The sequence below is a fragment of the Castor canadensis genome, chromosome 1, assembly GCF_047511655.1.
Source record: "Castor canadensis chromosome 1, mCasCan1.hap1v2, whole genome shotgun sequence".
Classification (NCBI taxonomy): Eukaryota; Metazoa; Chordata; class Mammalia; order Rodentia; family Castoridae; genus Castor; species Castor canadensis.
The window spans coordinates 17,661,434-17,685,782 of NC_133386.1; the positions used below are offsets into that span (position 1 = coordinate 17,661,434).

The 24,349-nt window shown below is 38.7% G+C and overlaps 1 protein-coding gene across 1 annotated transcript in view; it reads right to left on the reverse strand.

Annotated features, from left to right (window-relative positions):
• Positions 1-385: 385 nt before the first annotated feature.
• Samd5 (sterile alpha motif domain containing 5) overlaps positions 386-24,349 on the reverse strand; it is a 380,176-nt gene continuing 356,212 nt past the window's right edge. Inside the window, exon 2 of the mRNA XM_074072458.1 lies at positions 386-19,228. Within this exon, the coding sequence (XP_073928559.1) occupies positions 19,190-19,228 (39 nt within the window). The 3' untranslated portion in view covers positions 386-19,189. The remainder of the gene's footprint in view (positions 19,229-24,349) is intronic.

The window sequence follows — 24,349 nt, forward strand, 5'->3', positions numbered from 1 at the left end:
CTTTGTCCTAAAGGAGAAATAGTTTTATGATTTGTTGCTGGAAGAGTGCTCAGATGTTCTAATGAAGGAAATCTGAGGACTAACACAACTTGACAGATGCCCCCAATAATATTAATAGTTTACATTTGTTATTCTCACTGTCATCTCAAATGCTTTTTTTTTGTAAGCCAATTATATTTTTATTTACCATAAACAAAAATTATTTAAAATACTTAGAGTTGGTACATTGGTACAGCACTGCCTAGCAAGCTTGATAGTCTGAACTTGGTTTTTTTTTTTTTTGGTTGTTTATTCATATGTGCATACATTTTTTTGGGTCATTTCTCCCCACTACCTTCTGCCCTCTCCTTTCCTCCCTACCCCCTCCCTCTCCCCTCCACCCTGCCTCACTTCCAGGCAGAAACTGTTCTGCCCTTATCTCTAATTTTGTTGAAGAGAGAGTATAAACAATAATAAGAAGGACAAAGGGTTTTTGGTAGTTGAGGTAAGGATAGCGATACAGGGAGATTCTAGCATTGCTTCCATGTATATATGTGTTACATTCTAAGTTGATTCTTCTCAGACTGACCTTTTCTCTAGTTCCTGATCCCCTTCTCCTATTGGCCTCGGTCGCTTTAAAGTTTCTGCTTTAGTTCCTTTGCATTGAGGACATCAAATACTATAATGATTTTTGGGTTTCACAATAGCCAAGTTATGGAAACAGCCAAGATGCCCCACTACTGACGAATGGATTAAGAAAATGTGGTATCTATACACAGTGGAATTTTACTCAGCCACGAGGAAGAATGAACTCTTCTCATTCGCAAGTAAATGGATGGAACTGGAGAACATCATCCTGAGCGAGGTTAGCCAGGCTCAGAAGTCCAATATTGGTATGTTTTCCCTCATATGCAGACTTTAGATCAAGGGCAAATACAGCAAGGTGATTGGACTTTGGTCACAAGATAAGGCGAGAGCACACAAGGGAGGTGTGAGGATAGGTTTCAAATGCTTTGATCAGACAACTATCATGCATTACATAATAAAGTGTTATTTCTTGCTCAAATTACTATGGTCATCTCAAAGAGGCAACCAACACACACACACACACACACACACACACACACACACACACACACACACAAACTTCAAAGTATTTCCAAAGAGTGCTCAATTTTTTTTGCTTGCAATAACTAGGTTCTAATAGTTAGCAAATGTGTATCACTGGAAAAGCATTTCTGAATGTCCGTAGAATATAACCTAACCTCATTTATAACACATACAAATGATAATCTATGACTTTTAAAAATATCTTTCAAAACACCTTTTTAAAGCCCTATACATTTTCAGCTTATAGGAGAGAGCTGGGAAAAGATTGGGGAGAACTCTATTTTTCTGCTTTTAAACTAATTTCCCATCATTTGCAGATCACTCAACATTCAAACTTTCACATGCAGAAAGAACTATAATTATGCAGCCCTGCCTTCTTAAATCCTTGGTCTAGACTTTACTTTAGCTTGATCCCAAATATTGCTTAGATCCTCCTTTCATACCTAGTTGATTAGAAATGTTGTCTTTACTTAGAGTTCCATAGAAAGTGATGTGTTTGGTCAGACATGTCAGCAGTGGAAGACACTTAAGACAAAGTCCCTGGGTTGAGACTGCTTTTTGTGCCAGATACTATGGAAAAAACGTAACCTCAGCCTTCTGGTGTGTTCCTCACCAGTAACACATGGGGAGCCAAAGGGTGCAGCAGAGGACAGAGGCAGGGCAGTTGAGTGGAAAGGCAATCATTTAAATTGTACAAACCTAGATGCTTTTTTTTTCTCTAGAAAAACAGGTTCATTGGCAGTCCTGACAACACATGCTTAATCCTAGCACTTGGAAGGCTGAGGATCATAAATTTGAGGCCATCCTAGGCTACATAGTAAGACCCTGTCTCAAAAAAACAAAACAACAATGACAAAAAAAGGTTTGTGGCTAGGTTGCTAAGATAGTTTGCAAAAGCTGAGGCCATTCCGGGCAAACTGGGATGATGCAGCCATTCTAAGCATCGTCTCTGGATCTCAGTTTTCTTTTATGTAAATGAAGACTGTCTGCTTGACATATTTCAGAGGATTGTGAGAATGCAATTCAGTACTGTCTCCCAACGCATTTTTTTTTTTTTTTGGTGGTACTGGGGTTTGAACTCAGGTCTTCATGCTTGCTAGGCAGGAGCTCTACTACTTGAGCCATTCCACCAGCCCCTTCCCATGCATTTTGATAACCTAAAAAACTCTACCAAGTGAAGCTTTTAATATTATTCATGACATCAAAATAGTTACCATTGGCATTTTTACTAATGTGATTTTAAAAGTTATAAAGGCTTATAGAATCCAAAGGAACAGAAAAAAGGAGTTTATATTGTCCAGTCTTTCTAGAATATATTAATTTCTAGACAAAACCTGTTAAAAGTTAATGCTAACTAATGATCAGAACATGTGGGAAAAAAGTGGCTTTCGTGGTCACAAACTTAACTTGTACCAATGGCAAACCTGGGCTGCCAAAAATGAAAACAACAACAAAGCAACAAAACATACAAACATATTTTTCAGTTTCATTAGTGGAAATCCAGCCTTGAGAACACAGGGGAAGTAGGTCCTCTGGGCTTAGCAAAGCTGCCAGTCCAGAACTGTGAATCAACCAGGACAACTGGAGTCTTTCCAAAGTGAGGGCCTGGAAGAATGTTACATAGAAAGGTGGAACTAGGTGGGGATATTTAGACTAGAAAAAGCAGGCACTATATCTGTCTTTCCAAACCTGGACCACTGTCACATGGCAAAGAGTTGCAGTTACAAAAGGTAAAACAAAAACTTCAACTGATTGAAGTCACAGGGCAAAGGTTTGCATCAACATGTCAAATTCCTTTACAATGTTCAGACTTGTTCACAAGTGGAATAGATAGATGCCTTGTGGGGGAGTAGGTTCTTGGCCATGTTCCAAGCAGCAGCTGGAACCTTCTATGACAGGGGGAGGGTAATGAGTTAGATCAGCATTTCCCATTTCCCATTTGTGTTCCTCAGTATCTGAGGAAGGCTGGTGTGGAATAGGACAGGGCCGGCTGCTCAGAGGCATTTGAGCTCCTGGCCTGAGCCAAGGAGTTCTGCTTCTGTCTGTTGAAGAGGTTTGTTGATCGTTGTTGTGGTGTGTGTTTGCTGTGTGTTTAATGTAAGGTTTACTTTGGGAAGAAATGCGAAGGGAGGAGGGTCTACTAAAAGATCTGCATTAAAACCACAGACATCAAGGTTCTATGAGTCTATGATTTTAAAGTCAAGGAAGATGTTCACTGCACAAGTCTCACCTTTATTCAACTGCCTACAGTCCAGCTCTTAGATTAATTTCCAGCTCATCTCCCCTGAAACACAGACTAGAAATAAGGATGTAACTCAGACTTTTTGGTCTTCAAATGTTCTATTCCACATGGAAGAATAGAAGTAAGTTCAGGGGTATAAGATTTCTAGATATTTGATTAAGAAAATTATCCAAAACAACAAAGAAAGTTTTACAGAGAGGAAAATAAAATTCAGGTAATCAACATGCAGCTGTGCTTATTTTTTTAACCCGCTTCTAGAACCCACTTTTCAATTAAGTTCTAAAAATATAAAGATTGATAACTAAAATGAGATTTGCCTGTGAATCTTCATTTTTGTTATCTAAACTTTGGAAATTTCTTTAAAGATTTTCTTTTAGGGAACCTGACTAGTGGAACATCCTTCTTTATTTGACAGATCCTTCTGTCCTGATTTGCCACCCTTGGCATATTTTGGTTATATAAGATGTCTTTGTCATTGTGGTCTTAATTGTTAGCAAAATGTTTTAAAAATCATACCAGATTCTGAGACTTTGGGACTCAAACAAAACTGGAGGTAAAATAAAAACTGATTGCTAGGACTATTGAATGTCTTTAGAAAAATAGCAGAAATAATTTGTACATAGAATTTATTTCAGTCCCACTAGGATGGCTATAATTTTTTAAAATGAAAATAACAAGCACTGGCAAGGAAATGGAGAAGTTGGAAACCTTGTACATTGCCGGTGGGAGTGTAATGTGGTGTAGCTGCTGAAGAAGATGGTTTGGCAGCTCCTAAAAATGTTAAACATAGAATTGCTATATGATCCAGAAATTCTACTCCTAGGTGTACATCCCAAAAAGACTTAAAACAGGGACTTGGATACATCCATTGTAAGGTAGGTTCCAAACAACAATACACAAGAACCCAAATGTGAAAACAATCCAAATGTCCATCAATGAATGCACTGGTCAACAAATTGTGGTCTATACATCTCATGGAATGTTATTCAGTCATAAGATGAATAAAGGAATGATACTTCCTATAACTTGTAATAAGTTCAAAAATATTATGCTAACTGAAAGGAGTGAAAAGCAAATGATCACATGTTGTTTGACTCTATTATAGGAAATATCCAGAATAAGTAATTCCATAGCAACAGGAATCAGTTTAGTGGTTACCAAGGACTCCAGGGATGAGGAAATTCATAATAACTGCATAATGAGTATGGGTTTCCTTTTGGGGTGATGAAAATGTTTTAGAATTAGTTAAAGATGGTACTGATATAACATTATAAATAATACTAACGTGCTCACTTTATAGTGATTAATTTTATGTTTTGTGAATTTCACCTCAATAAAAAACATATGCAGAAATATTAATATTGTGAATACTTTTTGGGGATAAAACATTGAATGACCTTAACTGTCAGAACATAGTAATTATAGAATTATATTTTTTAAAAAAGGTTTTACCTCAGTTTCCCTGCTCAATGATGGCTTCTAATGACTGGTTTTTATTGATTGATTGATTGATTGTTTTGAGACAGGGTCTTACTTTGTACCCCAGGATGGCCTCCAATTCTTGATCCTCCTTCCTCTGCCTCCCAAGTGCTGGGATTATAGGCGTTCATCCCCACAACTTGCACTGTTCTCTGACTTTTGTTCAGAAAGGTTGCCATGATCTATTGGTGTACATCTATCAATGGTTCAGTCATTCCTGCAGTCATACAGCTATTCAGTGTCAACCCCTTAGAGCCTGTGGTAACAGGTATACCACCTGCCTCCAAGGAGCTTCGAGTTTAGTTGGGTAGAGGGGCCAGACTGTATGAGTTGGCCTGTGCTACTGCAGTGTAGATGCAAAGTGTCCCATGTCCTCAGAGGAGGTTAGTGAGGGTGGAGAAGTATGGGAAGGCTTCTGCAGATGGCAGATTGGGAGTTCAATCTCCAAAAACAAGTGGGACTCTCTTAGCACCTCACACACCCTCTCTCACAGGATTATACACTGGATTATAGCCGTGAGCACGTCTCTGCCCTGACAGATTGTGTGACACTTGAGACCAATAACCACACTTTTATTCCAAGTGCCTCACAAGTGGAATATTTCTATGTTCGTGGGGAAAATCGACCTTGAACCCTTTTTGCCACATGGAAATTGGGAGTAAGTTGCTGGAAGAATGTGCCAAAATTTAGGTCAAAGTAATAGGCATTTAAATGAACTATTGGGCATTCACCAACTGTAACCTGGTTATTTCTAAGGAGGACCCACTGTGAGGCTGAAAGCCACAAACTAAGATCCTATTGTTCATCTTGTATTCTTAATTTTGCATTCATTTTCTTAGTGAACATCTCCCAAATTGCATAAACTTTAGGCTCCATGAAATCTCCATCCATCATTGATGACTGTGTCCTTGTTGATTTGATTCAGAGAAAGTCATGGTCTTTTGGAGAGATTAGAGCCTGAACTGCTTGAGAAGTTTTGCTCGAGTCATATTGCTTGGTTTGAAAATCTGATCTGGTGACTTTGAGCATTTTACTTACCTTCTTTAGTTCTAAGGAACAGTAGCCCTATTTCATGACAGTGGACTCTTCTTTCAATGGACTTCATTATTAAGCACAAACTAGAGGCCTCGCCCAGGACAGTAACTAACAAATGACATCTCTGCAGCAGCGGGAGAAACTGTTGGTTAGTGTCTTAGTCTGTTTTCTGTTGTTGTAACAAAATACTTGAGACTGGGTAACTTATAAAGAAAAGAAGTTTATTATGGCTTATGGTTCTGGAGAATGAGAAAATCAAAGGCTTAGTGTGATGTCTGGCAAAGGGTGTCCTAATATGGTGAAAAGTTACAGGACAAACAAACACATCAGAAGACAGAGAGAGCAAGAAAAGGCTGAGGAAGTAGAACTCACTTCTTTAACAACCCACTCGTAAAGTAACTAATCCAGTCTCATGAGAATTTACCCAGTCCAGACAGAATGGCCATAATGGAATTAATCTGTCTTTACTTAATCACCTAATCACCTCTTAAAATCCCACAACACAGTCAAATTTCAACATGAGTTTGGGAGTGTAGACAAGCTACATTCAAACCATAGCATTTGGAAACTATGCTTGTATTTATATTTTGAAATGTCAGTGTGACGTGTGGGAGCTATTTGAATTGGGTAGACTTGTACTACTAAGGAGAAGAGAAAGAGGGTCACAAATCTGAATAGATTTTAGGCATGGAAGTGAACAAAAAGCATTGCACAGCTTGACTTCTCAATGTGAGATTTCGGCTACAGATTTAAAAGCCTAACATATTTCTCATGGCCTTCAGACTGGGAGCATATTTCAGGTGAAATTCCAGAAGGAGGGTCTTGATACACGAGGCAGTAGTCGTTCAGTAACTAATTTATAGCAAAACATACTTCCCCTCCCAAGTTTGTTGTTATGGCCATGAATGTATACCATTGGCAAGCAGGCATTTTTCATAGATGGGGCCAGTGCCTGCAGAATTCACTCTCTCTGATGGTTCAGCAGAGCCGAGTTTGGCAGGTTGTAAGGCCAGGTGTGTAGTGCATTTGTTTCTATAACCTTTCAATTAAGTTTTTACCTGGAGCTTCTAATTGAATTTTTATATGGCACAGAGGCAACTTCTTGTGTGCTAACAGCCTCACTGCTGTGAACAGAAGCAGAGGGACCTGCCTATGCCAACACCACCATTCTGGAATGTATATATTCTCAATGTAAGTGAGAAGAAGCCAAGTTCAATGAGAGGGACTCTGTGGCTTGGTAGAATTAATAGTGGTCACATTTATGAACTGGGCACAGTATTTCTACCTATCTAAATAGAAGTGATTTTTTTCAGCTTTCTTCAAATTATTTGTTGAATACCTGCTTTTTCCTGTTTCCTTCTTCTTAAAAACACTGAGATTTAATCTGGAACAAAGACTGTCAATAGAAATATCAAATAAAAATTCTACTGTAGCATTGGGTTTTTCATATTGACAGCCTATATTATACAAAATAACCTGATGGTGTAATCAGTATTTCAATCCACTTGGTGTGAATGCAGCCCAAGTTTCTCTCTTCTGTTCTTCTCTTTTTATTAATGTAACAAAAAGAAAGTCATTTTTGCTTTATTTCAAATTCAACAAACCACTAATCTAAAAAAGGGAAAGTGAATCTTCTTCCTTCTCAAACCCAGGGTAACCTTGGCAGTACATAAGCCTCCATCAAAAGCAAACAAGGCTGTAAATAACAATCATTTCCTATTCATAAAAGCTGCCCTTGACGGTCCAAGAAATAACAAATTACAAGTGAATAGTTCCCAAGAGGTTTTGAAGCACTTTAATCACTCTGAATCTGTTTTGATGTTGTTTCTTTAGAGAGGAATTATTAACTGCTTTGAGGAACTACAGCCATCTTTGTGGTTTCTGGGTGTTCTGCCTAAGCAGAGTTGGAGGCAGAAAAGTCCACTTGCCAGTTTTTCTTTTGAAAAATTAAGACATTCAGGATATTTGAGTGCCTTCTATTCAGGAGTGCACTCTACTTCCTTTATATTTGCACTACAAAAGGGTGCTAATGAGACATACTGGCCATTCTTAGGGAGTTTACCTCAGGGCAGCCACAACACACTTATTCTTTCTTTCTTTATTTATTCATCATCATCATCATCATCATTATCCCTATTTTGGTGGGAGTGGGTTTGAACTCAGGACTTGGCACTTGCAAAAAAGCAGATGTTCCACTTGGGTGGAACTGGAACTGCTCCACACCTCCAGTTCATTTTGGTCTGATTATTTTGGAGATGAGGTCTCATGAACTACTTGCCAGGCTGGGCTCAACTCTTGATCCTCTCCATCTCAGCCTCCCATGTAGCTAGGATTACAGCTGTGAGCCACCAGCACCCAGCCATTCATTCTTTTTTATTAATTTGATCTCATTCACTCTACTGGGTTAACTCTCACAGTGTTGGTATAGGACTAGGTACACAGTGGTGGTAAAGGCCTTCCTGTGGAGTTGGTACCTGAATATTGCACCTAAACTTACACACAAAGTGTAGCCCTCTGAGCACCTGAGGAAGGAATGAAGATAGAGCAGAAAGTGCTGTCCCATGCCAGGAAGCGGCAATGTGTTAAGTAGGTAAGCCATTGACACCCTTGGAGCTGAAGGCATCCCCATCCTAAGAAGCCATTCCCTGTTACAAACTTCCCACTTAGAGGCCCAGAGACATGCTGTTCATACAACTGGGACTGTTACAGTCACATCCAGGCAGATGCTGTTCAAGGATGCTAAAGTAAGTCCGGGTGATAAGGATGAATGGGGGGTTAGACAGTGGAGCCATTCCCACATGCACAATCAAAGAGCCCTCCAGTGTGAAGACTTTTGAACAGTATAACTAGACTTTTATTGTGTTTTGATATGATAACAGAGTTCCTCAATAGAATTATACTTAAGACTGAGAAGAGGCAGCTGGTGGTAATGTAGGTATAATTCCATCAAGAAATGCAGTGAGAGCCATAATCCTAAAGTGAGATGCATAGGTGATTTGATTTGTACACATAGCTGCTATTTCCAGAAAATGATGGTTTCTACAATCATTTAAAACAATTCCTATGAACATCTTTATCCCAAATGGCTATGTGACCACAATTTTAGTTTGCCATGCATACTTTACTATAGAGATGGAAAGTAAGGTACCTGGTATATGCTAAAACTGTGTTTGTTTTCAAGTGCTATGGTTCAAATGATAGATTTACAAGCTAACCAGGCTTTGCTGCTCCAATACATTCTGGCAATAAGTCAGGAGTTTCACCAGATAAAAGGCCAGGGCTGCTTCCCCAAAGCAGTGAGGAAGAATTCTATGACTTAATAATGGCGGGAGCTTCATTCTTACTTTTCAACATAGGCAGTTATTTTAGTTTTAAATATTAGGATCACATTTCAATGTCATAATATATTCAAAGAACTATCTGGAAAATACTTTAGAAGGCCTTTCACTTCCTCTTAGATTTTTCTGAAATGGTAAACTAACACTTTACATCTGGGAATTAGGGGTTAAGACATAATTAGAAGGGAGCCTGGCACTGAAAACAATATTCAGATGCCATTTTTTGCTAAGAAGAAAATATAAAAGACATAGTCATTATTAATCAAGTCAATCACAGCATGGCATTCCTTATTCTTTAAGATCTAATAATGGTTACCACGGTAAATTAAAATTCAACTAGACAGTAGTGCTTGGTACAACTACTGGTTGCTTAGTTAATCTACATAAAATATCCATTTTTACAGATCAAAAAGTATGGAATATTGGCATTTTCATGTAATAATCAATTATCTGGATTTAGATAAGCTTTTTCACTTTTAATATAGATTTCATAACTTTATAAGTCCTAACAACAACCACTCTAATCCTTAGTTGAATGGCTGATCTATCCAGTATGTTAGACTTTTTCCCTAACATAATAGGAGCTCCAGGCTAGAGACCCAACTCTTGGGGTTCCACATGTCAGGTCCAGCCATTGCCACAGTGTACCAAAAAAAGAGACAAACAGTGATGAAAGACAGAGAAGGGCTGAGCTAATGTGGCCTGGGCTCACCACAGGAAGAGGCAAAGTAAGCATTTCAAGTCTTCAAGGTGCTGACGTGATCTTTAGGTTTAATTTTAGAGGCAGAATTGGAGCATGGGATGAGAGGTATATGTAATCATTACAGAGCTCTGATGGTCCCCATTATCTCATGATTGGTCAGCCAGGGCCTGGTCATGATAAGAAAGTTATTTTTGGTGGGGCGAGGGTAGCTTTGAGTACTGTCACAAGATGTTTATTTATTAGTATTGTCCTTCCTGGAATCCAAGGTGGCTACAGGAGAGAATGACTCAGAGCAAAGACAGATACAAAATGGAAACATGGATACCAAGCTTTCTGTGCTACTTCCAGTTAACTGGTGGGCCAGGTAAGGAGTCAGTGTTTCTAACACCAGGCATTTCTGAGTACCTGTTACACTAAAGGATATAGTTCAGCACCAGACTCTTCAATAAGTAGACTTACATGGATGCTGGATAGTTTTTGTATGACTGTACATTAGGAATTATGCTTTGCTTTTTGTCCTATGGCTAGAGGGAAGCTCACAAATTTTGACATCACCTTGGTTGCTTTTGAAATTTCTATCAATACTGAGGCAGCCACCCATCAGAGTAAATTTGTAGTTATAGAGAGTTTTATTGTTTGATGAACAAAATTCTTTAAGTATAGCATATTAATTCCAGGACTCTATTATATTTAAGTAAATCAATGAATAACAATTACTGAACACCCACTGCACACTGTTTCTAAGAATTTCTGTCCTTAGCTGTATTCATCACACATAGCGCTGCTCAGAGTACACTTTAAACACTAATTTAAAGCAAAGAGAACACTCCTTAGGCAAATTATAAGCAGATCACTGCAGTGGAATTCAGTTAGGTTGAACCAGCTGGTCCTTTGTTCAGTAGGTGGGTAGAGTCAACGACTGAAAGTACAGTTGCCTCTGTCTTGGAATGCCCTTGGAGACTCAGAAAGAGCACAGTATGCATTCCCAAAGGGTTTGCCTTTAGCAAAAAGAAGGAAAGCAAACTTGGCATCCTCCCCTCAATACTTCCACGAAGACACAAAATGTGCTTCAATGCACAGAATGGATAAGTCTACAGGTTAAGCTCCAGGGAAAGGTCTGCATTTTGTCTTCCCTGGAAACTCACAAAGATCCTGGGGTGCTGTGAAAGGGTTGTCAGATCTCCTTTCAGTCTGGTACATGCCACGTGGTCAGATTCCCCTGGAAACTCATGGGTCAGAGGAAAAAGAAAAGCCATCCCAGACAGTCTGTGCAGAGGACTTGGGCATTTTCCCACTTCCAGGATAGCCAGGGGTGGGTCCCATCAATTGGGTGGCAGATGGAAACAGAAGGGAGAAAAGGGAAGGGTGAGCTACAAGTCTCCAAGATTTCAAGTAGGTTTCAACTTTTCTCTAAAACTCTGAACAAAAAGGATCCTACTTCTGAGTTGAAAAAAATGCAAAACTTAAAAATTACATTAAAATCAAGCAAACAAAAATTTTAACACACACACACACACACACACACAAACAATTTATGGTTCTTCCAGTTTTATTTAAAGTGTCTTGACATGTATTTCTCACTGAAATTTTCCTCTTTTGTGATAGAGCAAAGCACCTTATTTTCCTTGTCCAGTGAAAATATCCATATGTGACAATATTATCTGCAAAGGGCTTGCTGGTAGCACTCACCAATTGATTAAATGACAGATAATGATGATACTTTTAATTTAACTTGGTCATTAAAGTTCTTTGCACTCTATATCAAATACAGATGAATCATCTCATAACATGGGCTAAGAAGAAGGTAGCTGAGGGGTAGGTAAAAACAAACCAACAATGTAGTTGAACACGGCACAAAAAAATGGATTATAGGAGTTGATGTATTTGGTTGCAAGATCAAGTAAATTTACCTGTAGCAGTGAAACAGGGCTATGACATTTGTCCCATAGTTTTGATTGAGAAGTTACCGTGTCGAGAACCTTCTCATTGGTGCAGAAGCATCCAGAACAAAGTTCTCAGAGATGACTATACAAATGCTGTATCACTGGCTATAAAGTAGAAATATTATATATGACTTTTTTAATATCTCCTTAGAGGGATATAATAAGGAAAATATATGTGCTCTAAAAATATCAAATAAGGGGAATGATTCAATATATGAGAAGAATTTTCCATTAATATTTTTCATAAAAAAGCTTACATATGAAAATAATTTTTCACTTAAATAGATTTACTCCTTGATGTTAATGGACTTAGCTGTTCAAATTAATTTTATGTTTTGCAAAAAAATGAAACATTAGCTTTGTTACAATCTATGAAATTATTTTTTAATACTCCTTTGCACCCTTGAGCAATTTTTAAATCTGCACAGCAATACTTTTTTCCATAGGAAATAATCAGTCTAGTGATTCTGAAACCTTAATTTTTATATTAAACAAAAGCGTTAGGCTTTAGAGTTTATTGAGACCACAAAATGAAATATTCAATTGCCTTGAAATATTCTCAGCATGCAATAAAATATTTAGAGATGATTTAACTATTTTTATTTTTTTAAAGAAGTAGATTTTTAATCCGTTATAGTTGGGGTATGAATAGTTTAAATTAATGCAGGTAAATACTTCAGCTAAGTGCTCTCAGGTGAAATGCAATCAAAATTAAGACTCGTCATTTAACAAGATAAAGTCACCTCGCTAGCTTACTCTTTGTTCATTTCCAACAAGCAGAATTAAATGTCATCACTAAAATAAGTCATTATGGAATTACAGCAATCTTTACAATATTGTTCAGTCCCTATCAGTCTACTTGGTGCTGCTCAAAGTTGTACAACTTAAAGCTGAGTTGTATTAAATAATTATACAGCTATACAAAAATCTTCTCCATAAACAGAAAGCTCACAGCTGACTCACCAGATAGTGACTATGTCTGAAAGGAAGACAGTGGCAAACAGCTCAGCTTTAAGCTGCTCTTTTTCAACCTGATGTTCTAGAGTTTCATCACGTTCAGACTTCTCTTTCAGAGTTTAATTGCCCGAGTGCAGAAAATTTCACTTATGAATTACAACTCAGTACAATTCAAACTTAAAACACTAGTGTGATAAAGCAAAGATTTCGTTTGCTGAACAAATGCTTCAGTGAAAATAAAATCAAGAAGAATTTGACTACAGGCATACTTTCAATTAATTTTGCAATTTGCCAAAGGAAAAAAAAAAGGGAAGAAGATTAGCTTTGTTGTAGCATAAGTTACACTGGTATAAAGACAGGTCATAGCCCATCCTGAGGTGTCTGCATGGTAGCTTAACTCTGTCAGTAAGCTGATGTTAAGCTGTTTTATCTATGAAATTTTCAAAAATGGATTATCTACAAAAATACACTTAGGGTTTCTTTTAGCTTTGCTAAGATAAAAATTTGGGTAGTTTTAACTTTTTCTATCAGGTGATATAAAGTCTGCACAACAGATTACTTCATTACTTAGCATAGCAACTAGCAAAATATGTCATATTAAAATTGAGTGCTTGGGCCAGATGTGGTGACTCGCACCTGTAATCCCAGTTACTTGGGAGATGGACATAGGAGGATTGTGGTTCAAGGCTAGTTGGTGAGACCCTATCTCTAAAAACAAACTGGGAGTGATAGTTCGTGTCTATAATCTCATCTACTCAGGAAGCAGAGGTAGGCAGATCATCATCCAAGCCTGGCTCAAGCAAATGCATGAGACTCTATCCAAAAAGCAAACTAAAGCAAAAAGGTTTTGAGTTCAAATCAATAAAAAAAAAAAATTGAGTTCAAATCCCAGTACTACAAAACAATTTGTCCATGAAAACTATGGGATATGTTATGACCCACTTTTAGGAAACTTTATACATTTTACATATACATTTTTATATTTCAAAAAGTGAGCAGTTTATCTGCAAGCTATAATTGTGTTATCTAACTGAAGGAATATTACAATACTGTGCATGACTAGAACTCTATGTTATATATTTTAGCATAATTAAAAATAAGCAGACCTAGAGATTACCACACATAGCCACCAAATTGCATTCAAATGCCCAGTTTCAAATGTCTTTCAAACTTGGTTTGCTTCAACAGGGCTGAAAGTCAAAAGATAGGGCTGATGTGATTAGTTCACCAAGCTGCATGTCCTCTTGGGTCCTTTTCAGCCCTGACACTGCATGACCCTTGTCACTCTTCCCTACCAACCTTTACTTTCAAGTTTCATATGCACTTACTTTTCCCAACAGAACTGCTGACAGTTGAATGGCTGAAATGACTAAAGGAAGAGACAAAGGAAAACAAAAAACCCAACCTAGAGAGAAGTTGTAATTCAATAAACAAAAAGTCATAGTTCAGATGAACTTGAATCCTTCCACCTTGTTTTACAAAGATCTAAAATTATGAAATCATTTTCTTTTTTTTTGTTTTTTATTTGAAATCATTTTCAAAATAACTTTTAAAAGGAACAAAATTATTGTTGACAAAAAAACCTGCCCTTGAATTTGTGGGCAATTGGGAGCTCTTGGCTCCAGCACTGCTGACATTGACTGTAGGATGTTTGAACATGCCAGGTACTCAGTGAAAATAAAAACACATTAAAAAGAAGAATACTATATGAAGGCAGGAGGAAGAAATTAAAAGTTAAATCATAAAATTGGTCAAGCCATAAAAAACGTAATTAAAAAAGTCCTCTGAGGCATTCTATCATGATTAACATAAAAAGTTGTAATACTTTCAATTTTAAAAGGAGCTATTTCATTATAAAATTAAATGCAGGGCCCTCTGAGTTTTATTTCATATAGGTCCTTTCAAAGACCCATGGAAGTCTTAGTAACATGAAAAAATATTTGTAGTATCTTGATGTTATGTTCAAAGCATTGAATACAATTGATATTCATTACTATTAATAGATCAGACTGACTCAGAAAAGGAAATATACAAGCCATTTGCTATAAAAATTATTTGAGAACATTGGTAAACTATCTTGATCTTCAAATAAAAGCACGTTATTTTATGTAAGGAAGTGACTGTATATATCTGAAATTTTCTACCTCTCAAACAGAAAACCAGCAATTTTGAGAAGTTGTAAGTTCTCAAGAATTGATTTGGCAGTCATATTTTTGGATTGACTAATCAGTGTACCTTGTGTATAGGAGCGTCTCACTAAAAATGGAGTGACATTCCTGAAGTCTACATTTCTTATGTTAGTTCCCACCAACAATGGTTCATCTCAGCCTGACTCCAGCGTGGTTCTCAATGGGAGTTTTCTGAGTTTAAAAGGCATGACATGAATATGGTCCCCATGGGTTAAATGGTCGTCCATGTACTCCAATATGGCAGGGATTATCTGAGATATTAATATGCTAGCATACGTTATGAGTCTTCATGGGGGACATGTGATATTTTGTGACTCCAAATAGGTTTGTTTTGTATCTCTCAGAATGTCTTATTGAACCTCACTTTGCCAAAGTCACTTTAGAAATGTGATTCTCTGTGACTGAACCTCTTGCCAATAATCAACTTTCCCTTCCTTCTAGCCCAGTGCGTCTCTCTATCTCCCGCATAATTTATCAAACACTGCAAAATGGATGCTGCGTGGTGTCTCCTTTGCTGATCAAACACACAATCCCCCTGAATCCACTCCGATGTCCTTCAAGGGGTTGCAATATGGCAGACACATTGTAATGTGGTGTCCTCTTCTGCATTTCATGCAAATGAGCTGCTTGCTGTGAGCACAATCTGCCCACCTTGGAGAGGGCATTGGGCTATTAGTAGAAATCAAAGAAAGGAGCAAGGAAGGGAAGGAGGGAAGTAGAAGGAAAAGAAAGTGTCTGTATTCAGTCTTCAGTGATCAAATAGAATCCTTGAGTTGAGTCAACAATTCTGAAGGTCAGGATTGATGAACCAAGAATATTTTAAAGTCCTATTTGCTTTCATTTAGCATATTGAGAGGCAAGCCTGGCTACCAGATCTTAGAATTTGTCATATTGCCAGGAGTAGAGAGAATTCAGGATACGATGCAAAGAAGGTAGAAGATCATTCCAGAAGGACTGTGAGAAGAGAGATGTGGAGGCAAGGGAAGCTGAGAAAGGAAACTTGACTTTCCCTCTCTATTTCATAATCCCAATAGGTTGGAGCATTCAGATTGGCTGAGACTAAACAGGTTTTTATCCTACTTCCTTTGGGGTTTTTGAGAACAGACTGTTTCAGAGGTGGCCTGAAATGACCTGAGAAGTCCAGATGGCTGGTTAGAGGGGTTGGAGGGTGGTAAGGCCCTTTACAGACCTGAGCTCACTGAACTGCCCTGGGAAGTTGTCTCAAAATTCCATTGAGCCCCATAAGTAGGAAAACACAGGTAGATGTGCTATCTAGGGACTCTTGACCTACTACAGGGTGAGCATTCCAACTGGAGGCCAAATGAGAGTTAACTAGACCTCAAGAGGACACACCAAGACAGGACTGGTCAAAGCGAAGGTTACAACAGCAGTCTGAATGCCACAAGCAAACCTTGATTCAGCTCACTGGGTCTGAGCCAGTCTGCATGTATGAGCCTGAGGACATCAGGAAGTGATGCCTCAGGTGGCCTCCTGCATGCAGCCATGCTGGGGGCGGGGCTGTAGGTAGACAGAGTAGCATCTCACAGCCAGATACTGCAGGGAGTGTGAACTTTATTTTTTCACAATGGAGTAAGACTTTAAATAATAGGAGATAATTATCAAGTCTGAATTTCCCTATCTGATATGGCGAATGTTCAAAAAGATCAGATCTGTTCTAGAAAACTCAACTTTTTTCCTACACAACTAACCAGGCAAATTTCAGTGTTCTCCATTTTCCTAAGATACTTGTCTTCTATACCATGCTTTATATTTCACTGTTCATTTTTCTCTCTCCTTTTTCTTTTTCAGTTAGCATTTCTTGAATCCCCATCCGCAATCTTGTGGCTTCATGAGGACAAAGATACACTATACTTCTCGTTAACTGCACAGCACTTTCACAGTCACTGACACAAAGGGATTAAAGTACAATGCCTTTTACATTTCAATCCAACTCTTCAGTATACTGGATCACATTTGGAGTATATGATAAATGCTATAGAACAAAATGAATCTAGTAAAATTAATAATTTAACATCAAGGAAGTATATTACCTCTTAGCTCATAGTACCACACATGAATTTTTGCATAATATACAAATGAATATAGCTGTCATGCATGTAATCATATCATTACTTTTATCTTGCAGTAGAAATTCAGTATGATCATTATATGTGATGAAGAGCTTGATTGGTATTTTTTAATAAGAAAAATAAGAATATTTTAGATAAGTTCACTTGCAGAAGCTCTAGTGTATTTGATTGCAAAGTGGAAGATATTTATAATGGAAGTAGCATGATATAAACCATGAAGCCTAAGTAAAAAAATAGACTTTATCTCACATAAGGTAGTTTCAAGCTCTCTTTGTAGTGAAAATAAAACCCAGTCATCTCTTCAGAATTGACCTTTCTGCAAAGCTTACCTGAATAAGATAAAAAGAATTTTAAAATAACAAAGGAAGACCTCATGCCAAAACAGGGTTACAGATTGGAACCAAATCGTCTTTGTATTATTTCCACCTGAGTTAAGGGGATAGAGTTAAACATACTGCATTTGCTCACTTGTGGCTTTCTCCCCCCCCTTGTCACAGGAGTGGTATAAATAAGTAGCTCCTGGCCTTTTCAGGCCTACACCACCATATTTCATCTGTGGCATCCAATAAGGTCAAAGGCAAGAATAAAAAGCTCCATGCACAGGCTAACTTTGTCAATTTAAAATGTGGTTCACCATCCAGGCCATCGTCAAGCAAGCTGTTCAAATAATGTCTTGGTTCACATGTCTGTGGGGCTCTGATAGGCTTCAAAGCCCAGGGAAAAGCCTATGCAAGTTTGAAATCTAACCTTCTTCACCTTCCATCTTTTTGTCTCCCGTTTTCTGATCTTTTTAATCCAGACTCTAATAGAAAAATTCTGTTGCAAGACTAAAAACAGCATGGGGTCAAAATCCCATTACAGGTTATTTAAAGCAACATCTATAGTCTTTTGAACACGTCAAGAGCAACTTAGGTGACCTCTAGGGATGCCTCTTCAAACATGTTCTATTAAACATACATAAACACAAGTAAAACATGTTTTACTGAAAGAAGAAAAAAAAAAACAAACCAAAATAGATCTAGATGTTTAAATATAAGTCTCTTTAAGCAACAAACTGCATGTATCACAGATAAATTAATGTAAGAGTAGGATTTTTTGGATGAGTATGAAGGAGGAGTGAGTAAACAACTACAGTTGAACAAAGTTCAATGTCTTTAAGCAGTAACTGCTTCTACCAGAACCAATAACCTACCAATAGCGTACTACAATCAACTGCACCTTAACACAGGGAGACTTAATTTCCTATAGTGTTTGAGAAATACAATGTGGGTTAGCATTTTCTGTGTCAGCTCAAGAAAGTAGAAGAGTCATCTATAATAAAAAATTCAAAAAGTAGAACCAAACCATAAGATGTGTATATTCTACTATGAAATTTTATGCACACATCGAAGGACTTTTGTTTTTTCCCTGTAGTTTTTCCCTGGACATTCTTTTAAAGGGGAAATCTTGACATTAACAACCTACCTAGAAAGTTAGCAAGTCACATTCCCTAACTTACAGAAAGAAATCCTGTAACTAGAAAGACAGAAATTTATCTGTGTTAGTAAGTTTTAGTAATTTTATAAAATGCTACTGTGAAGTAAGCATTAATTATGACATGGTGCCAGTACCACTGGACCACCTAGTACTGTATGGGTGAAGTCCTCTTGCACAGGAGGACAGCACCAGAAGGTTACAGGGAGTTCTTTGCAGAGATGAAGCCATATACTAGAGTAACACACCATGCACAAGCAACAAAATCTTATACAAGATGCCTTTCTCTGAAGTTTTATGCATTTATCAAAATCAAGGGAGGCATTTAAAAAATTCCAGTAAAGGCAGAAAGAAGTTTAAAAGGAAGAGAAAATCTACATAAAAGAATTTATGAAAGGCAAGTTTTCATCAACACTTAATCAGCCCCTGGGCCCTTTTCCAGAATTAAGAACAAAGTGTGTTGTAACTCCAAAGCAAAAGCTCAGAAAGAAAAAAATCTCAACACAGTCTAATGCACCCTGGTATTCCTGGTAAAAAGCATTTACACAGTCCTCTGTGCTTCTGGTTTGCTTATGGGTTCTCACAGGGAATTCACATGCAGCTTTGAAGTCACACCATGTCTCACAACCAAACCAACACTTACCAGACCAATCAACTCAGCCTGAAGAATGAAGGGAAAACACCACTTACCTAGAACAAGAAGAAAAAAAAGCAGAGATTAAGGTGCTAGCATTTGACAGATTTTAGATCATCCTGGCCCCCTGGACTGCCTGAATTTTCTCAATGAAAATCATAAAATTTTTAGAAGAAAGCCAAGTTTTAAATTATTTATGTATGAAGGAAGGTTTGTGTGGAGGGAGCAAGTCTTTACCAACTGTACTGTGCAAAACCCCAGTGAGTTAATTTCACCCTAAATCACTGTGACAAATGACCACAGGTAGGCAACAGGGAAAACATGTTAGCAGGCATCTGAAAGTAACTGAATCACAATTTTGTTGTTTTGAGCAAGAGGTTTTTTTGCACTGAATCTCCTTCCCATTATTAAAGATCCACTCCCCTAAGCCTGACCTCTACCATCCCCATCTCACATCAGATTTAGCCAAGTGGTTTGTAGGTTTATAGAGCCGTGTTGAAGGATTTCTGGGAAGAAGCAGTAACTCTAACTTAATGGACCCCAAAACTCCGATAAGTGATTGTGAAAAGATCACTCTGACTTTAGGTTACCTGATCTGAAATATTTCTGATTGCCAAGTTATTCAAAGTATAAAACATTTATAATTTACATGAGCCTTCTAATTTCGGCTCCTAATTAGTTATAAAATGAAAAACTTTGGTCTGTTATTTAGCTGTATACTATGCAACAGAAGAGAGCAGAGACCCTGTGCACCTGCAATCAATCTGTATTTAAAATGGTTTACATTTATACTCTCCAGAACATAAATTATTACCTCAGTTGTGATATTGTTTTTGTTGTGGTACTGGGATTTGAACTCAATTTCCCTGCCCATATACATGTATTTGCCAGCAGGTGCTCTACTGCTTGAGCCATGCCCCCAAGCCCTTTTTAGCTTTAGTTTTTTTTCTGATAGGGTCTTGCATTTTTGCCTGGGGCTGGCTTCAGAACTCAGTTCTCCTACATGTGCTTCCCAGATAGCTTGGATTACAGAAGCATGCCACTGTGTCTGGCTTGTTGGTTGAGATGGGAAGTCTCACTAACTTTTTTCCCTGGTTGGTACTGAATCATAATTTTCCCGATCTTTGTCTTCCAAGTAGCTGGGATTACAGGTATGTGCCCCCATGCATGGCTGTTTCTTAAAAAATAGAATAGTCTGTTTTCTAAATCCTCAAGTCTTCTAAAGATCAACAAGGAATTTAAAAAGAAATAATGGAATATGAACTAGAACTAGAAATGGCTAGGAAACAAAGACAAGGAAATAGTTCACAGGCAAAGTCAGCTCCATAAATTATTCTCACTTGTTCATTTGTTCCAGAGCTATTCATTGGATGCCTTCTGTGTGTAAAAGATGATCACAGCTATTGTATGGAAATCGGATACAAAACCAACTTTGATGTCCCCAAGGACTTAACAGTCTGAGGGAAAAAGAATGTGCATACACATATCAAGTTGGTGGAAGGCAACAGTGGTTACAAGAAACATACTGCAGTGGCTATGAGGGTCCCAGTCAGGGTGGCCCGAGAGGTTTCATGGAGGAAAGGTAGAGCATCCTAGGGTGGTGAGGGGTTTGGAGACAGGGTGTGAAGTCATTCCCAGATCCATCAATGAGTCTTTGCAGGGTCCATCTGGCAGACAACTAAAAGTTCAGTAGTGTTCTTCATAAGAAAACAGTGGAATGAAAGAGGCAAACGCAGCTAGGGGCCATGGCTTAGTGGTCCTTGACCGCTTCTCACTGTCACCTCCCAGGAGCGATCTGGCCATGCAGAGCCTCAAGAGCATGTCAGCCCAAGCACAGGACAGGACAGCAGCTGTGACCCTGGCTTACTCTTTTTCCCTACAGTGCCTGGCACAAAGAAGGTACTCCAGAAATTGCCCCCCACTGACTGGCAGGGCATGAAGGATCAGTAGGCAACTCCTCACTCCTCCCTACTCACAGAACCCGAGGGTGAGACCTGTGTTATTAGTGATACCTAGCTCCCCAGCCTTCGCCCCTCCATGTCTACACCATCCTCCTCACATCCATTCCTCTCCAGTGCCGTCACTTCCGTACCTTACCCTCTGCGAACTGCAATGTTTCTGACTTTTTACCTCATTCCTGACATCAGTTCCAATGAAGTCACCATCTTTGATAAATAATTCTTTGTTTTCTGTTACTTGGCTCTATTGAATCCTTTTAAACAAGTTTTAAGTAGATATCTGATATGTATTATGTATGGGTGAGTAATTTTGGGGGCTAAAAGTCTGAAAAGTTACTGTTTGATCTTCAAGAAATACGTAGTTTGGAATCAGCTCTATATATCTATATGTGTAGGATAATATAAAGCAGCATATGGTAAAATGCTAGAGGAATTCTGAGAAGACAAAAGTCAATATGACTGTGGGTAGCCTGAGCAAGGCGTTTGTAGTGCCTGGGAGATGGACGGAGTTCTGATAAGTAGAGCCTTGTGGGAGCAAGGAAGTACTAGGTTGAAATGGGAGGAAATGAAGACCAAAGGGGTGGGAAAGTCCAGGGAAAGTGCTGGAAATAGAGAATAGTCAGACTTGTATAGGCTAGGATGTGTGCGCGGGACATTTGGATGGAAAAGAAGTTGGAACTGAATCCCAGGCCTCCGATGGCACTCATGAGTTGGGATAGAATTGGGAGTTAATAATGGGGCTGGCTGTTAAATATATCTTAGCTCAGCTATATGAGATCCACAAGGGAAAAATGCCATGTGAAGAAAGACACAGAGATTGACCTACAAGCTAAGGATGTCACTGACTGCTGGCTGTCACCAGAAGTCAAAAAGAGAAATGAAACAGATTGTCCTCAGAGCGCTCAAAAGGAACCGCCCTGCCAGCCCTTCGATTTTGCACTTTTCACTGAAGTACTGTAAGACAAGTAATTTCTGTTGTGAAAGCAGCCCAGTCTGTGGTAGTTTGTTACAGCAGTTCCAGGAAATAAGCAGATGGGAGAAGAAAAAAAAAAAGAAAAAAAATCAAGTGTGCAAGGATTTTCTTAGGCAAGATATTGGGTGAAAGATTTAATGAAGAAACGGGAGGGAAGTGGGGAGAGGCAAGGTTGAGCAGAAGTGGCTTAAACCTCAATCCAAGCAGGATTTGACAAAGTCCCTGGGGAGTTCTTTAGCCTCTCCCTGGAAGTGATGTCCTTGGTATCTCCCTGTTCCACCCTCGGCCCATGAGGAGCCAGAGTCTGGCCTGGATCTTGAACTCAAAGGGTTGACACCTTCTGTCAATCAGGTCGGCTGGGCGCATCCCAATGGCGGCCAACCAATCAGAAGGCCAGAGAGAGAAGATTCAAAAGACCCGGATTGGAGCTGGTGTACCAGGCAGATGATGTGCGTGGAGATGAGCTTAGATCTTGACAAGGAAATTTAAACCCCCATTGCACATTTAGAGGGCTGGAATGGTGGGCCAAGGGTATAAGTGAGAAGGCAGGGGTGAAGATTTCTGAGACTTCTGAAAAAAAGACCTAACCCCAGGAGGGCGGATGAGATTGTAAAGGTTCAGAATACAAGATAAAAATGAGAGACGCTTACAAAAGCTACAAACATGATAAGTTGGGGGGCAGAGAGAGAAGAAGAAGGAGCCCCCACACTAATGAAGTTTGCAGAGGAGCATGCAGGAGGGGGGAGGCCAGCTGAGGTGGCACTGCGACACCCTGGGACCTCCTGCATGCTCCTCTGCAAACTTCATCTGTCTCATTGGAAATTCTCTTTGCAAGACTTTAGCAGGCCACGGTCTGAGCCTACAGCTCTAGCTGTGGATTTTCCATAGGGAGCTCTCAGCCAACAATTAATGGATCAGTGTCTGTGTTTAGTCAGGAGCCCTGTGTGTCCAGAGCCACCACACTGACCTCTTCAGTAGCTCACAGCTGGAGGGACTTCCCTACACTTCCAACCCTCATCTTCTTTGCTGAAAAGGTTACTAAGAAGTTAAGCAAAGAATTTAGTCAGACAGATGTCCTGATGTCAAAAGATCAAGTCAAGTAGGACGTTCTTATTTATACATGTCTTATTTATATTTGCTTTTATTTTGCATCTTCTTAGGGAATTGGCTTGAGCTAAGCTGAGGCCCAGGAACTAGCAGTTCTCTCTAAATTGGAGATTTTGTCAATGCCAGATCTGGAGGTGATTTCTTCCTGGTTCTGTTTCCCTTGCCTTATGCTACCTAACTGGAATTCAATACCCTGTACCAGTAAATGTGCCCCCTTAAAAAAAAAAAAACTACACACACAATCAGTTTTCATCTGTAACATGTTAAATTGGTTTCGAAGGTGTCATGTTTTTGTCACTGAATTTTAGAAATATTTGATTTTGTTTTTGTAGATTTTGGTTTTTCAGTACCATTCTCATTAAGTCACTTTGTAATACAAAGTACTAACTGAAGATGTACTGGAGAGGATTAAGCCTCAGACACAGGTTGTTTTGGGACATTCTTGTAATGATTCCTGAATTTTTTGTTCATAAATGTTCATTTTGTATGAAGTGAACAAACAGAGCATACCTAACATATTGTCCTCTATTTCAGTCTGAGTTATTAAAGTGCTTGTGCTATAAACTGAAATGGAAGCTGACAACGGCGTCCAGGGTATTAAATCAGTACTTACTGTTACAAATACAGGCACATGTGGAATTCCAGCACAGTGAGAGTTCCAGCTACATAGAGCCAAGCCCTCGAGTGGGGAATCTGCCAAAGCTCTTTAACCATGTGCCTGTAGGAATTTGTGCACTTAATTAAATGTACATATCACACAAACAGCAGAGTCGGTGCTTATTCCACACACAGGACTGGATCACAGGTGGCAGTGTACCAGAGACCTGAACTCCCTGACGGTGTGCAATGCTTCCAATGCCTCATGCAAAACATACTGCACACGGGGAGGTGTTGCCTCTGACATTTTTTATTTGATATAAACAACACAGATGAAGTGAAATGAAGAGGAAACTAACATGCATTACAGTATGTGGGAGAAAAAAACCCTTAAGATGCTTCAATCATCAAAAATTCAAGAAATAGGTTGTAGAAATTGATTGAGCATCTGCTTTTAGAAGGCCTCCAAATACATTTAGGTGAGATTTCATTAACCATACACTTTCTGAATCATAATGTCCTTTGATTATAAGACGATGCGT